The following is a 13,447-nucleotide window of genomic DNA, read 5'->3' as shown; positions in this document are numbered from 1 at the left end:
TTTAATGCACTTCCAGATGGATCTTACACGCCTAAAATTACTCTTAAAGAGCTATTCTTTCTGGTAATATTAACATCTTCAAATAGTAAATAAAAACTTGATTATACTCAATAATCTCTGAATCTTTTGGGAAAGGACAGGAAACCTGTTGCTTATATGAGACGATGAATATTCAGGAGAGAGGATATCATGTTTGTTATTCACTCTTCAGTTTCATTACCAGAGTCAACCCTTCTGACTTGCACTGGAATTTCAAATGGATGCTTCCACATGCTTCGACTGGTGAACCTGGTAAATGTTCTTTTTTTTTTTAAAAAGGCCATGAAAACCCAAAGTGACAGTAAAGTACCAAGATCACTAAATTAAGTTCCTGTGTCTTACACACGTGTTCACACTTTGATGCCAAGCTACCCACTGCCATCATAATGAGAGAAGCACTCTGCTGATCGCTAACGAATACATGTGGTAAACAATCTTTCCACACACTGTATCTGGCCAAAACGTTTGTAGATATGTTTCATTAGAATATATTGTAAACAAATTTGGTGCATTAACTCTTTTATGTAATCTAGAATACTTATAAACAACGCACAAAATCAATATAAGTCAAGAAGAGCAACTGCCACAGGAGCAACAACACAAGCAGGAAGATAATCCTCACTATAATAATCTATATTGTTTCTGTATTCTAATTACAGTCACACCACCGACTGTCCGGCAACTGATGGTTCGGCACCTTCTTTAGTCCGGACAAAATTACGAGAGGGAACTTGAAATTACCGCAGCCACCAGACTAGCTTACTGGGCGGCCACAGATGGCGTTGTGTGTTGGCCGCGCTTATCAACATTCTTTACTTTGCACTTGTTTGTGGTGATACAGCAATTCTGAGAGATTCTTCGATTATTTTGCTTAAATTCAACCCTAGCTATGGCTTGTAAGACATATGAGAGGGTCAGTCGTGGTGTCAAACGTAAGCACCAGTCCATATCGATCAAAGATAAAGTAGAACTGAAAAAAATGGACAACGGTGTTTCGGTGCATAAGCTGTGTGACATCTACACAGTATTGGTTCATCAACTGTTTATGATATAAAGAAGCAAAGGGAGAAAATATTGAAATTCTACGCTGACTGCGATTCCAAGAAGCCAATGACGATTAGAAAAAACTATGAAAGATGGCAAGAGTACTGAACACGCTCGAGTATGATGGCATGGTTTCGACAGCGTCAGAGTGATGGAGTGGACTTGTCAGGTAGCATAATAATGGACCAGACTAATTTGTTCCATAAAGAAGTTAAATTACAACACGAGCGTGACTATATTGAAGGATGGCTTCAAAGATTCAAGAAGCGTCATGAAATTTCCATGAATAAAATGTGCGGAGAAAAGCGGTCTGCAAACTACGAAGCTGCCGAGTATGTGGACAAATTTACGCAACTCGTAGCTGACGACGCAGTCCTGAGCAGGTGTATAATGCAGACGATACTGCATAATGCTGGTCATGCACACCGAGGAAAACACTAACAACCGAACATGAAGAAGACCTCACAGGATTCAAACAGAGGCCCATCTTAGGGAAATAGTGCCTGTGGCAAGCACTGAAATTGCCCCCCCCCCCCCCCCCCCCGTCCAAACATATGACATCAATATTTCTTATTTCTATTACCTCCGCCAGGATTTGTTTGTTTGTTTGTGAGCAACTTTCAACAAATGTTACGAACAAATTTTGATGAAATTTTCAGGGAAAGTCAGAAATGAAACAAGGATCACTTGTTTAGATTTTGGGAGATCCGAATCATTGTCTGGTTCCAGGATGCCATTACGGAAATATCAATATTTGTGAATAACTATTGAAGTAATAATGATATCGATGTGATTCCACATGCCAAAGATATGTTTTCATGGTCAAGATATCTAAATCTTTAAGATCCGAATCTTTGTATGGAACCAGGACGCCATTATGCCACTGGCGCCCCCCCCCCCTTCAAGTGGCCCACCCATGGTACCTGCCCTACCTGACATACCCTAGATACGCCACTGGATTCAAACAATCTAAGAACAGACTTACCATCTTAGGGTGCTCAAACATTCAATATTTGTTTAATCTAAATATCTAGCTGTCCATGGTATACTTCTGACACATGGGAGATGTATAATCATTGGGTAAGAGGTGTGTTGATGAATCGTTATTACATGACCACAGTTGGTCTGACGAAATGGTTAATCCAACAAGGCTTTGGAACCAAGAATGCTGGGAAATCGTTGGTGTCCATGTATGGTATATACTGTATGTAAAACTGACGTCATGAAAAGCTGATCATGAATCACTGAATGGGAAAGCCACAAATAGCAAAATAAACTTGTGTTGGTAATTTTTCATGCATTTTTATGTTTTTACGAGTGAACAGCGAAAATTTTGCAAAAAATGCTACTGTGTGGATTTTCTGTGAATACCTGACATCTGTGGTTAGTGAACATGTAATAAGGAAAGGGTAACCCTAAGAGTACTGAACTGAACCAGCCAAACCATATGAAAAAACATTCCACTTAATCATCAACCTTAACTTGATAAATCTTTTCTGTGATTGGCTAATTCCTATTTTCCCAGGAAACATTTACCTTTTCTCTTAGGTTGATAAGTAGTTGAAGACATTTTGTACGAGATGAACCAAGAAATGAACTCAGAACATTTCTGTAGGTCCTCAACACCTACTTCCAGCGAGAAAACTCAAAACTCTCCACTGCTCTCATGAAATGGCAATATTTCAGCTCTTAAACTTGTACGCAATATGAATAAGCACTCCGACATTTTACAGGTTCATCATGGGCTAATTACATACTTGACAGAAGATTAGTTCTGAGCATCATATGCACAGCATTTATCACAGTGCCTCATTAACAAATCCCCTGACTTCATTCCAAGTGGGAAGAAGCTTGCCACACCAAGTGAGAGCTGGGCATGGCGCATATAAAGGAAAAAGAATAAGCAATTACTGGCATCCCAGTGAGGTGTACTGTGGGGTGTACTCACCTGGTCTTCTTGTAAGGTAATGGCACTTGACTTGGCATCTAAGAGTTCAGCACTCTGACTGCGTAATTTGGCACTTCTAGACAGGCGATTACATAACGTTACTACTTTGACAGAATGCTGTAAAGGAAGGAAAAAATGGAAGATATACATGTATCTGCTGATATTGATATGATATAAACACATATGAAAATTAGAAAAGCAATATTCTCAAGAATAAACTTGGAATCATTCATTTCAAAACTGATGTGCTACCCCAGTGGTACAATACCCATACACCCATTTGTTACAAACTTGCTATACTTTTAAAAATTGTACCAATACCTTCAACATTTCCTGATATCAACAATAACCTCGTCAGTTATTTCCAATAACATCTAACCCTCTTTTCCACTCTATTTCTACTTCACAATCCCATTCATAAACACAGTTTCACAGGCTTATATAAAGATTCCGTGTTTTTCAAGGAGTCCAACTGGCATTCAAAATCTACATAACTTAACTAACCCCACACAATCTGGCTCCTATATCTATGGTTCCTATCTGAATTCCTCTCACATTTGCTGAGCAACTCGCCACATTATCGTGCTACACAACTGATGACATTATTGTTACTTTATTCCTTATTAATCAACAAAGCTTACAAAATGATCTTTCATTTCACTCAATCAGCTCTTTGTTTTCTTATGTAAGTATACATAATGTCCAATAATATAAAAGACTATGAGGGTTATGTACTTATCTATAGCCATTCCTAAATTACCAGCAACTCTGAAAATGATTGCATTTTTCAATCTTGCCAATGCAAAGCCCATTTATTTCCCTCTATTCCCTATCCCTTGCGCTTCCTCTCCTGCCTTAAAATCTAAAGAGGTTTTTTGAGCAGGATAACCTTGCAGTAGTTCACTATGGGAGCTTCTTACAATTCCTGGGTATCTCCCATGAATAAACTGTGCTTCATTTCTTCATTTCATTATTACTATTATTATCATTATTATCATTATCATTATTACTATCATCATTAGCATTACTGTTATCATTATTATTATTATTACTATTCTTATTATTATTATTATTATCATTATTATTATATTATTAATATTATTATTATCTATCTACTTATTTATCATAATTAGTTGCTGTCTCCCGCGTTAGCAAGGTAGCTCACGGAAAGAGATGAAAGAATGGCCCAACCCACCCACATACACATGTACATACATAAACATCCACACAGGCACATATACATGCCTATACATTTCAACGTATACATACATATACATACACAGACATATACATATATACACATGTATATGTTCATACTTCCTGCCTTCATCAATTCCCTCCTACCCCGCGCACGCGCAAGGTAGTGCTAGGAAAAGAAAACAAAGACCACATTCGTTCACATTCAGTCTCTAGCTGTCATGTGTAATGCACCGAAACCACAGCTCCCTTTCCACATCGAGGCCCCACAAAACTTTCCATGGTTTACCCCAGACGCTTCACACGCCCTGGTTCAATTCAATGACAGCATGTCAACCCCGGTGTACCACACTGTTCCACTTCACTCTATTCCTTGCACACTTTTCACCCTCCTGCATGTTCAGGCCCCAATCGCTCAAAATCTTTTTCAATCCCTCCTTCCACCTCCAATTTGGTCTCCCACTTCTCCTTATCCCCTCCACCTCTGACACATATATCCTCTTTGTCAATCTTTCCTCACTCATTCTCTCCATGTGACCAAACCATTTCAATACACCCTCTTCTGCTTTCTGAACCATATTCTTTTTATTACCACACATCTCTCTTACCCTTTCATTACTTACTCGATCAAACCACCTCACACCACATATTGTTCTCAAACATTTAATTTCCAACACATCCACTCTCCTCTGCACAACCCTATCTATAGCCCATGCCTCGCAACCACATAACACTGTTGGAACCACTATTCCTTCAAACATACCCATTTTTGCTCTCTGAGATAACGTTTTTGCATTCCACACATTCTTCAATACTCCCAGAACCTTCGCCCCCTCCCCCACCCTGTGACTCACTTCCGCTTCCATGGTTCCATCCGCTGCTAAATCCACTCCCAGATATCTAAAACCCTTCACTTCGTCGCAGTTTTTCTCCATTCAAACTTACCTCCCAATTGACTTGTCCCTCAACCCTACAGAACCTTTTAACCTTGCACATATTCAAATTCACTCTCAGCTTTCTTCTTTCATACACTTCACCAAACTCAGTCACCAACTTCTGCAGTTTCTCACTCGAATCCGCCACCAAAGCTGGATCATCAGCAAACAACAACTGACTCACTTCCCAAGCTCTCTCATTCACAACACTGCCCCTCTCTCCAAAACTCTTGCATTCAGCTCCCTAACAATCCCATCCATAAACAAATTAAACAACCATGGAGACATCACGCACCCCTGCCACAAACCGACATTCACTTAGAACCAATCACTTTCTTCTCTTCCTACTCGTACACATGCATACATCAAGCCCCGATTGCTCAAAATATTTTTCACTCCATCCTTCCATCTCCAATTTGGTCACCCACTTCTCGTTCTCTCCACCTGACACATATATCCTCTTTGTCAACCTTTCCTCACTCATTCTCTCCATGTGATCAAACCATTTCAATACATCCTCTTTGCTCTCTCAACCACATTCTTTTTATTACCACACACCTCTCTTACTCTATTATTACCTATTGTCCTCAAACATTTCATTTCCAACACATCCACCCTCCTCTGCACAACCCAATCTATAACCCATGCCTTGCAACCATATAACATTGTTGGAACCACTATTCCTTCAAACATATCCATTTTTTTTCTCTCTGAGATAACGTTTTCGCCTTCCACATTTTTCAACGCTTCCAGAAACTTCGCCCCTCCCTGACCCAGTGACTCACTTCCACTTCCATGGTTCCATCCGCTGCCAGATCCACTCCCAGATATCTAAAGTACTTCACTTCCTCCAGTTTTCCTCCATTCAAACTTACCTCCCATTCAACATGTCCCTCAACCCTACTGAACCTAATAACTTTGCTATTATTCACATTTACTCTCAGTTTTCTTCTATCGCACACTTTACCAAACTCAGTCACCAAATTCTGCAGTTTCTCACCCGAATCAGCCACCAGTGCTGGATCATCAGGAAACAACAACTGATTCACTTCCCAAGCCCTCTCATCCACAACAGACTGCATACTTGCCCCTCCCTCTAAAACTCTTGCATTCACCTTCGTAGCAACCCCATCCATAAACAAATTAAACAACCATGGAGATATCATGCACCCCTGCCGCAAACCTACATTCACTGAGAACCAATTACTTTCCTCTCTTCTCTATTCGTGCACATGCCTTACATCCTTGATAAAAAAACTTTTCACTGCTTCTAGCAACTTACCTCCCACACCATATACTCTTAATTCCCTCCACAAAGCATCTCTATCAATGCTATCATATGCCTTCTCTAGATCCATAAATGCTCCATACCAATCCATCTGTTTTTCTAGTATTTTTCAAATACATTCTTCAGAGCAAACACCTGATCCACAAATCCTCTACCACTTCTGAATCCACACTGCTCTTCCCGAATCTGATGTTCCATACATGCCTTTACCCTCTCAGTCAATACCCTCCCAAATACTTTCCCAGGAATATTCAACAAACTTATACCTCTTTAATTTGAACAATCACCTTTATCCCCTTTGCCTCTGAACAATGGCACTATGCATGTATTTCGCCAATCCTCCGACACTTCACCATAAACCATACATACAATGAATATCCTTACCAACCAGTCAAGAACGCAGTCATCCCCCTTTTTAATAATTTCCACTGCAATACCATCCAAACCCGTCGCTTGCTCGCTTTCATCTTCCGCAAAGCGTTCACTACCTCTTACCTGTTTACCAAACCATTTTTCCTGACCCTCTCACTTCGCACACCACTTCGACCAAAACACCCTATATCTGCCACTCTATCATCAAACACATTCAACAGACCTTCAAAATACTCACTCCATCTCCTTCTCACTTTTACTACTACTTGTTATTACCTCCCCATTTGTTCCCTTTACCGATGCTCCCATTTGTTCTCATGTCTTATGCATTTTATTTACCTGCTTCCAAAACATCTATTTATTCTCCTTAAAATTCAATGATACTCTCTCACTCCAACTCTCATTTGCCCTCTTTTTCATCTCTTGCACCTTTCTCCTGACCTCCTGCCTCGTTCTTTTATACATCTCCCAATCATTCGCACTACCCACTCACTACCTTTTCTAATCTGCCCACCTCCCACCTTTCTCATGCCACAAGCATCTTTTGCCCAAGCCATCACTGCTTCCCTAAATACATCCCATTCCTCCCCAACTCCCCTTAAGTCATTTGCTCTCACCTTCTTCCATTCTGCACTCAATCTCTCCTGGTACTTCCTCACTTACATTCACCACTATCTTCACCCAACATTCTCTCTACTTTTCTGAAAACCTCTACAAATCTTCACTTTCGCCTCCACAAGATAATGATCAGACATCCTTCCAGCTGCCCCTCTCAGCACATTAACATCCAAAAGTCTCTCTTATACACGCCTATCAATTAACACATAATTCAATAACGCTCTCTGGCATCTCTCCTACTTGCATACGTATACTTATGTATATCTGTTTTTAAACAAGGTATTCCCAATCACCAGTCCTTTTTCAACACACAAATCTACAAGCTCTTCACCATTTCCATTTACAACACTGAACACCCCATATACACCAATTATACCCTCAATTGCCACATTACTCACCTTTGCATTCAAATCACCCTGTCTCGTGCATCAAAGCTTCTAACACACTCACTCAGCTGCTCCCAAAATACTTGCCTCTCATGATCTTTCTTCTCATGACCAGGTGCATGGGCACCACTAATCACCCATCTCTCTCCATCCGCTTTCAGTTTTACCCATATCAATCTAGAGTTTACTTTCTTACACTCTATCACATACTCCCACAACTCCTGCTTCAGGAGTAGTGCTACTCCTTCCTTTGCTCTTGTCCTCTCACCAACCCTTGACATTACTCCCAAGACATTCCCAAACCACTCTTCCCCTTTACCCTTAAGCTTCGTTTCACTCAGAGCCAAAACATCCAGGTTCTCTTCCTCAAACATACCATCTATATCTCCTTTTTTCTCACCTTGGTTACATCCACACACATTCAAACACCCTAATCTGAGCCTTCGAGGAGAGTGAGCACTCCCCGCATGACTCCTTCTTCTGTTTCCCCCTTCAGAAAGTTAAAACTAAAAGCGGGGAGGGTTTCTAGCCCCCCACTCCCATCCCCTTTAGTCGCCTACTACGACACAAGGGGAATGCGTGGGAAGGATTCTTTCTCCCTATCCCAAGGGATAGGACAGAAAGAATTTTTTATTCATTTATTTATTTTGCTTTGTCGCTCTCCCCCGCGTTAGCGAGGTAGCGCAAGGAAACAGACGAAAGAATGGCCCAACCCACCACATATACTTTTTTTTTCTTTTTAAACTATTCGCCATTTCCCGCGTTAGCGAGGTAGCGTTAAGAACACGTCCACGTCCACGCACGCAAATATACATACCTACACATCTCAACATATACATAAATGCATTCACACACAGACATATACATATATACACATGTACATAATTCACACTGTCTGCCTTTATTTATTCCCATCGCCACCCCGCCACACATGAAATAACAACCCCCTCCCCCCTCATGTGTGCGAGGTAGCGCTAGGAAAAGACAGAGGCCACATTCGTTCTCACTCAGTCTCTAGCTGTCATGTAATGATGCACCAAAACCACAGCTCCCTTTCCACATCCAATTAATATTATCAATATTATCAATACTATTATCATTATCATCAATATTATCATCATCATCATTATCACAATTATCAATATTTCTATCAGCGTTATCATTGGAATTTCTATTCCATCGTTACCACCTATATGCCAAGGACACTTGTCATGGGGATTCTCCAACTTCAGCTTTGTGGTATAGTAAGGACATGATGGATTCCTTCGTAGCAAGAAGTTCCTCAATGAAAATATACTCCATTTCATTAAATGACAATTACACAACCTCTCAGGAGTTGACTTTTTATTTGCAGTATGACCACAAACAAGCTGAGCCTGGTAACACCCGTTATCTAATAAGATAATTCTTATGATAATAATATAACTTACATCACAAAAGTACAAATAAAAGAAGTGAATAAAGACATGTTTAACAGCTTAGTCCCTTGAGCTGTAGACTCTTATGGGGACCTTTGTGTTTTTATGTATCTTATTAGACTATGAGGAAGTATTCACTATAATCAACAAATGAACATACAGGCTACAAGGAAAACACACATCAACTTTTTTTTTATGAATAACTGCCTTTCCTGTCAAAGCAAGTGAGCATTCAGGCCTTATCAGCCTCATTTGCAGATATTCACACTCTAGCAATCATGTATAATGTAATGAAATCAAAGTCTGTCAATAGCCAAGAGGCCACACAACTCCATTGTTTACCTTGACCACTTCTTATCCCCTGATCTGACTACTAACAGCCTGTTACCTCTCATATAGCATATCGATCCAATTAATTCTATCTTATGCATGCCTCTTGCCCTCCTAAATCTTCATAAAAATGACCAGTGGATTTCTTCACTCCATCCTTCTAACTCTTTCTCTTCCACCCCGTTCCCCAAGCTCCTTTTACTTCTGACTTAAATATACGTTTAGTTACTTTATTTTTGCTTATGCTCCGCTTGTATCTGAACTAATTCAGTACACTCTGGTTGATTTTTTTCAATCAGGATGCACTTACTACCACAACTCTTTTTACAATGTTGCTCCTTACACAATCAATCAACCTTATACCACAAGTCATCCACTTGCATTTCATTTCCAACACAACCACTCTCTTCCTTTCTTTTGCATCAAAGGCCCAATACACATTTAAGCAACATATTCAGGGCTACTATAATATCAAAAATACCCATCTTTGCTCTGGCAAGCACTCACCTCTCCTTTGACATGCTCTTGAATGCAACTATGACACTAGCCCCCTCTTCCACCCTTTGTTTCACTTCACCCCACACTGTTTCATCTTTTACATCCACACCTAATTACCCAAAGCACTCCACTTCCTCCCCTTTCAAACCTACACTCACACAATTCTCTTTCAGCTTCCCTAAAGCACCCAATAGCCTTATTTTTGGACACATCTACTTTCAATTTTTTTTCTTTCACACACTCCCAGCCTCTAATACCACCTCCTAGACTTTCTTTATTGAGTCTGGCACCTAACCTGTGTCATCTGTGAACAGCACCTAATTCACCTCACATGCCCCCTACTCCATGCATACTACAGATTGGCTCTATGACCATTTTATTTACCTACCTCTCTTCTGTCCATAAAGAGACACATTACATATCCCTGATGTAGACTTACTTTCACCAGTATCCACTCTCCCTCTTCTCTTCCTACATGCAAACATGCCTTTCTCTGCATTTAGTAACTTTCCACTTACCCCAAATACTTGTGTGCATGCTACCACCCTCACACTTGTGGCTCCTACACTCCTCACTAGGTATACTCAATAAACATATCCCTCTGAACTTCGACCATACAAATTTGTTCCCCTTGTCTTTATATAAGGACACTATACATACATTCTGCTAGTCCTCAGGCTATACAAATGATGAATAGCCTGACAAACCAATCAACAGTACTCTCATCCTCTTTCTTGAAAAATTCAACTAACCCCATCCACTTTTATTAACTTAATTTGATGGATGACCTTCACTAATTTCTCTCTTATCCCATTTGCCAAAACTCTTTCCTTTGACATGTCACCTTATCCCAAATGCACCTGCTCTGCCATCTCATCATCTAATGCATTTAGCAGTCCTCCAAAACTGCTATCCCCACTTGTCCTCTTGTTCTCCTCACATTATTCATGTCCTTCCAAAAATTTTCTTAAGTCTCTCTGATGTTCATCAATGCTTTCTCTCTCCATCTCACAACCACCCTCCCTTTCATTTCTTATACTTCTTTTGACCTGATACTTTCTCTTACATTCCTGCCAATTACTGACATTTCCCCTGCACAATTGCCTACACGCCTCCCTTTTTCCTTTTCACTAGTGATTCAACTTTCTCATTCTACCACTCACTATCCTTTATCACATGTCCACATCCAACCATGGACATACCATACATTTCATCTGCACATGCAAGCATGGCTTCCCTAAATACCTTCTAATCCTCTTCCACTCACTTTATTTCATTTACATTCATCCAATGACATTCTTCACTCAATCTCTCTTGACATATCTCCACAGAGGCCTCTTTTACATGTTTTCTACCGATCACCACTTCTTTCTTACATCATCTGCTATTTACTTAAATCCCATAGTTAACTCTTACACTCCCTCTATCAGCATTACACCTGCTGCCTCTCTAAATATGTTCCCATTCAATAGTCTCATCTGCACACCTGTCAATTAGCACATAATTTAAATATGTCCACCGATCCTAACCCCACTCAATTGCACAAACTTATGTGTGCATATTTTTAAGCCAAGTATTCCTAATGCTGTATAACATAGTTGAAAGAGATGCTTTGTGGAGATTGTTACAAGTATATGGTGTGAGGAAAGCTATTTGAAATAGTAAGAAATTTTCATCAAGAGAGGAAGGCACGTGTGCGAGTGGGTAAAGAGGAAAACAAGCAGTTGCAGGCGAAGGGGGTCTGCGGTATGGATACATGATATAACCATGGCTGTTTGATATCTTTACGGACAGGGTGGTGAAGGAGATACCTGCAACGATCTTGAAGAGAAGGGCAGTCTGATTGGGGGTCCAGTTGATGTTTGCTGATAAAATAGCACTGCTGACAGATTCATGTGAGATACTGCAAGAGTTGTTGTCTAACTTTGGGAAAGAGTGTGAAAGGAGACAGTTGAGAGTAAACGTGAATAAAAGCAGCCATTAGGTTCAGCAGCATAAAGAGAGATTACTTGGGGTGTAAGTATGAATGGAAAAAATCTTGGACAAGTGAGGTTTTTAGATGCCTGAGAGTGGACATAACAGTGAATGGAGCCATGGAAGCTGAGGTGAGTCATAGGTTGCATGAAGGGGGCAAAGGTTCTGGGAGCATTAAGGAATGTGTGGAGAGAGAGTTCACTATCTGGGAGGGCAAAGATGGATACATTTGATACATGGTTAAACAATGAGTATGGTTGAGAGAGCTGAAGAGGGCATGCTGAAATGGTTTGGACACATAGAGATAACGAATGCGGCACAGTCAACAAGTAGGATATATGTGTAATAAGTGGAGGGGATAAGGAAAAGAGGGAGACTGAATTGGAGATGGAAGTATGAAGTGAATAAAGTTTTGCGTGTTTGGGTCCTGAACATGCAGGAGGGTGAAAGGCATATGCATGATAGGGTGTACTGAAGTGATGCAGTATACCAGGGAAGATGTGCTGTAAATGGACTGGATGAGGACAAATCAAGCAGCTGGGGTAAACCATGAAGAGGTCTATGGGGCCTGGTTGTGGATAGTTGTGGTTTCATTGCACTGAATATGATAGCAAGAATATGCATCTGAGGGAATGAGGCATTTTCTTTGTATGTTCCTTATGCTATCTCACTAATGAGGGAAACAGCACACAAGTGTGAGAGAAAAGAGAAAATTCCCAATCACCACACCTTATTTCAGTATTCAAAATGACAAGCTCTTCCTCAATTTCATTTATGGCCATAACAGGACATTTCTAAAGGTTCCTGCATCTCAGGACTGCACTACTTTCTGTAGCAGGGAAATGCAGACTACTCTGCCAAGAAAAATTCTTTGACAAGACTGCACGCCCAGTGATACAGCCCCGCCAGTGATGATTTTCACTTGTGTGCAACATCTAACAGGCAGAGTCATGTAACACCAGCACATCCTCTAACCCTTTTGAAACCACACTATTCCTCCCCAATCTGATGCTCTTCATCCTCTCAATCAATACCCTCCCATATAATTTTCCAGGAATACTCAACAAACTTATGCCTCTGTAGTTTGAACACTCATCTTTATCCCCTTTGCCTTTGTACAATGGCACTATACAAGCATTCTGTTAATCCTTAGGCACTTCACCATGATCTATACATACAATGAATATCCTTAACAACCAATCAACAACACAGTCACCCCTTTTCTTGATATATTCAACTGCAATACCATCCAACCCCACCGCCTTAGCAGATTTCATCTTCTGCAAGGTGAATGCAAAAGTTTTGATGAAAGGGGCAAATATGGTCTGCTGGGGATGAGAGGGCCAGGGAAGTGAGTCACTTGTTGTTCACTGATGACATATCACTGTTGGCTGATTTGA

The 13,447-nt window shown here is 40.4% G+C and overlaps 1 protein-coding gene across 1 annotated transcript in view; it reads right to left on the bottom strand.

The window, feature by feature from the left end:
* The window catches only part of LOC139748906 (death-associated protein kinase 1-like), a 1,274,027-nt gene that overhangs the window by 993,871 nt on the left and 266,709 nt on the right, over nt 1-13,447 (bottom strand). The window contains exon 8 of the mRNA XM_071662270.1: nt 3,032-3,148. Within this exon, the coding sequence (XP_071518371.1) occupies nt 3,032-3,148 (117 nt within the window). The remainder of the gene's footprint in view (nt 1-3,031; nt 3,149-13,447) is intronic.

Source organism: Panulirus ornatus, chromosome 6, assembly GCF_036320965.1.
Source record: "Panulirus ornatus isolate Po-2019 chromosome 6, ASM3632096v1, whole genome shotgun sequence".
NCBI classification, from domain to species: domain Eukaryota; kingdom Metazoa; phylum Arthropoda; class Malacostraca; order Decapoda; family Palinuridae; genus Panulirus; species Panulirus ornatus.
The sequence above is the reverse complement of the archived record's forward strand: the minus strand, read 5'-3'. Positions and strand labels throughout refer to the sequence as shown.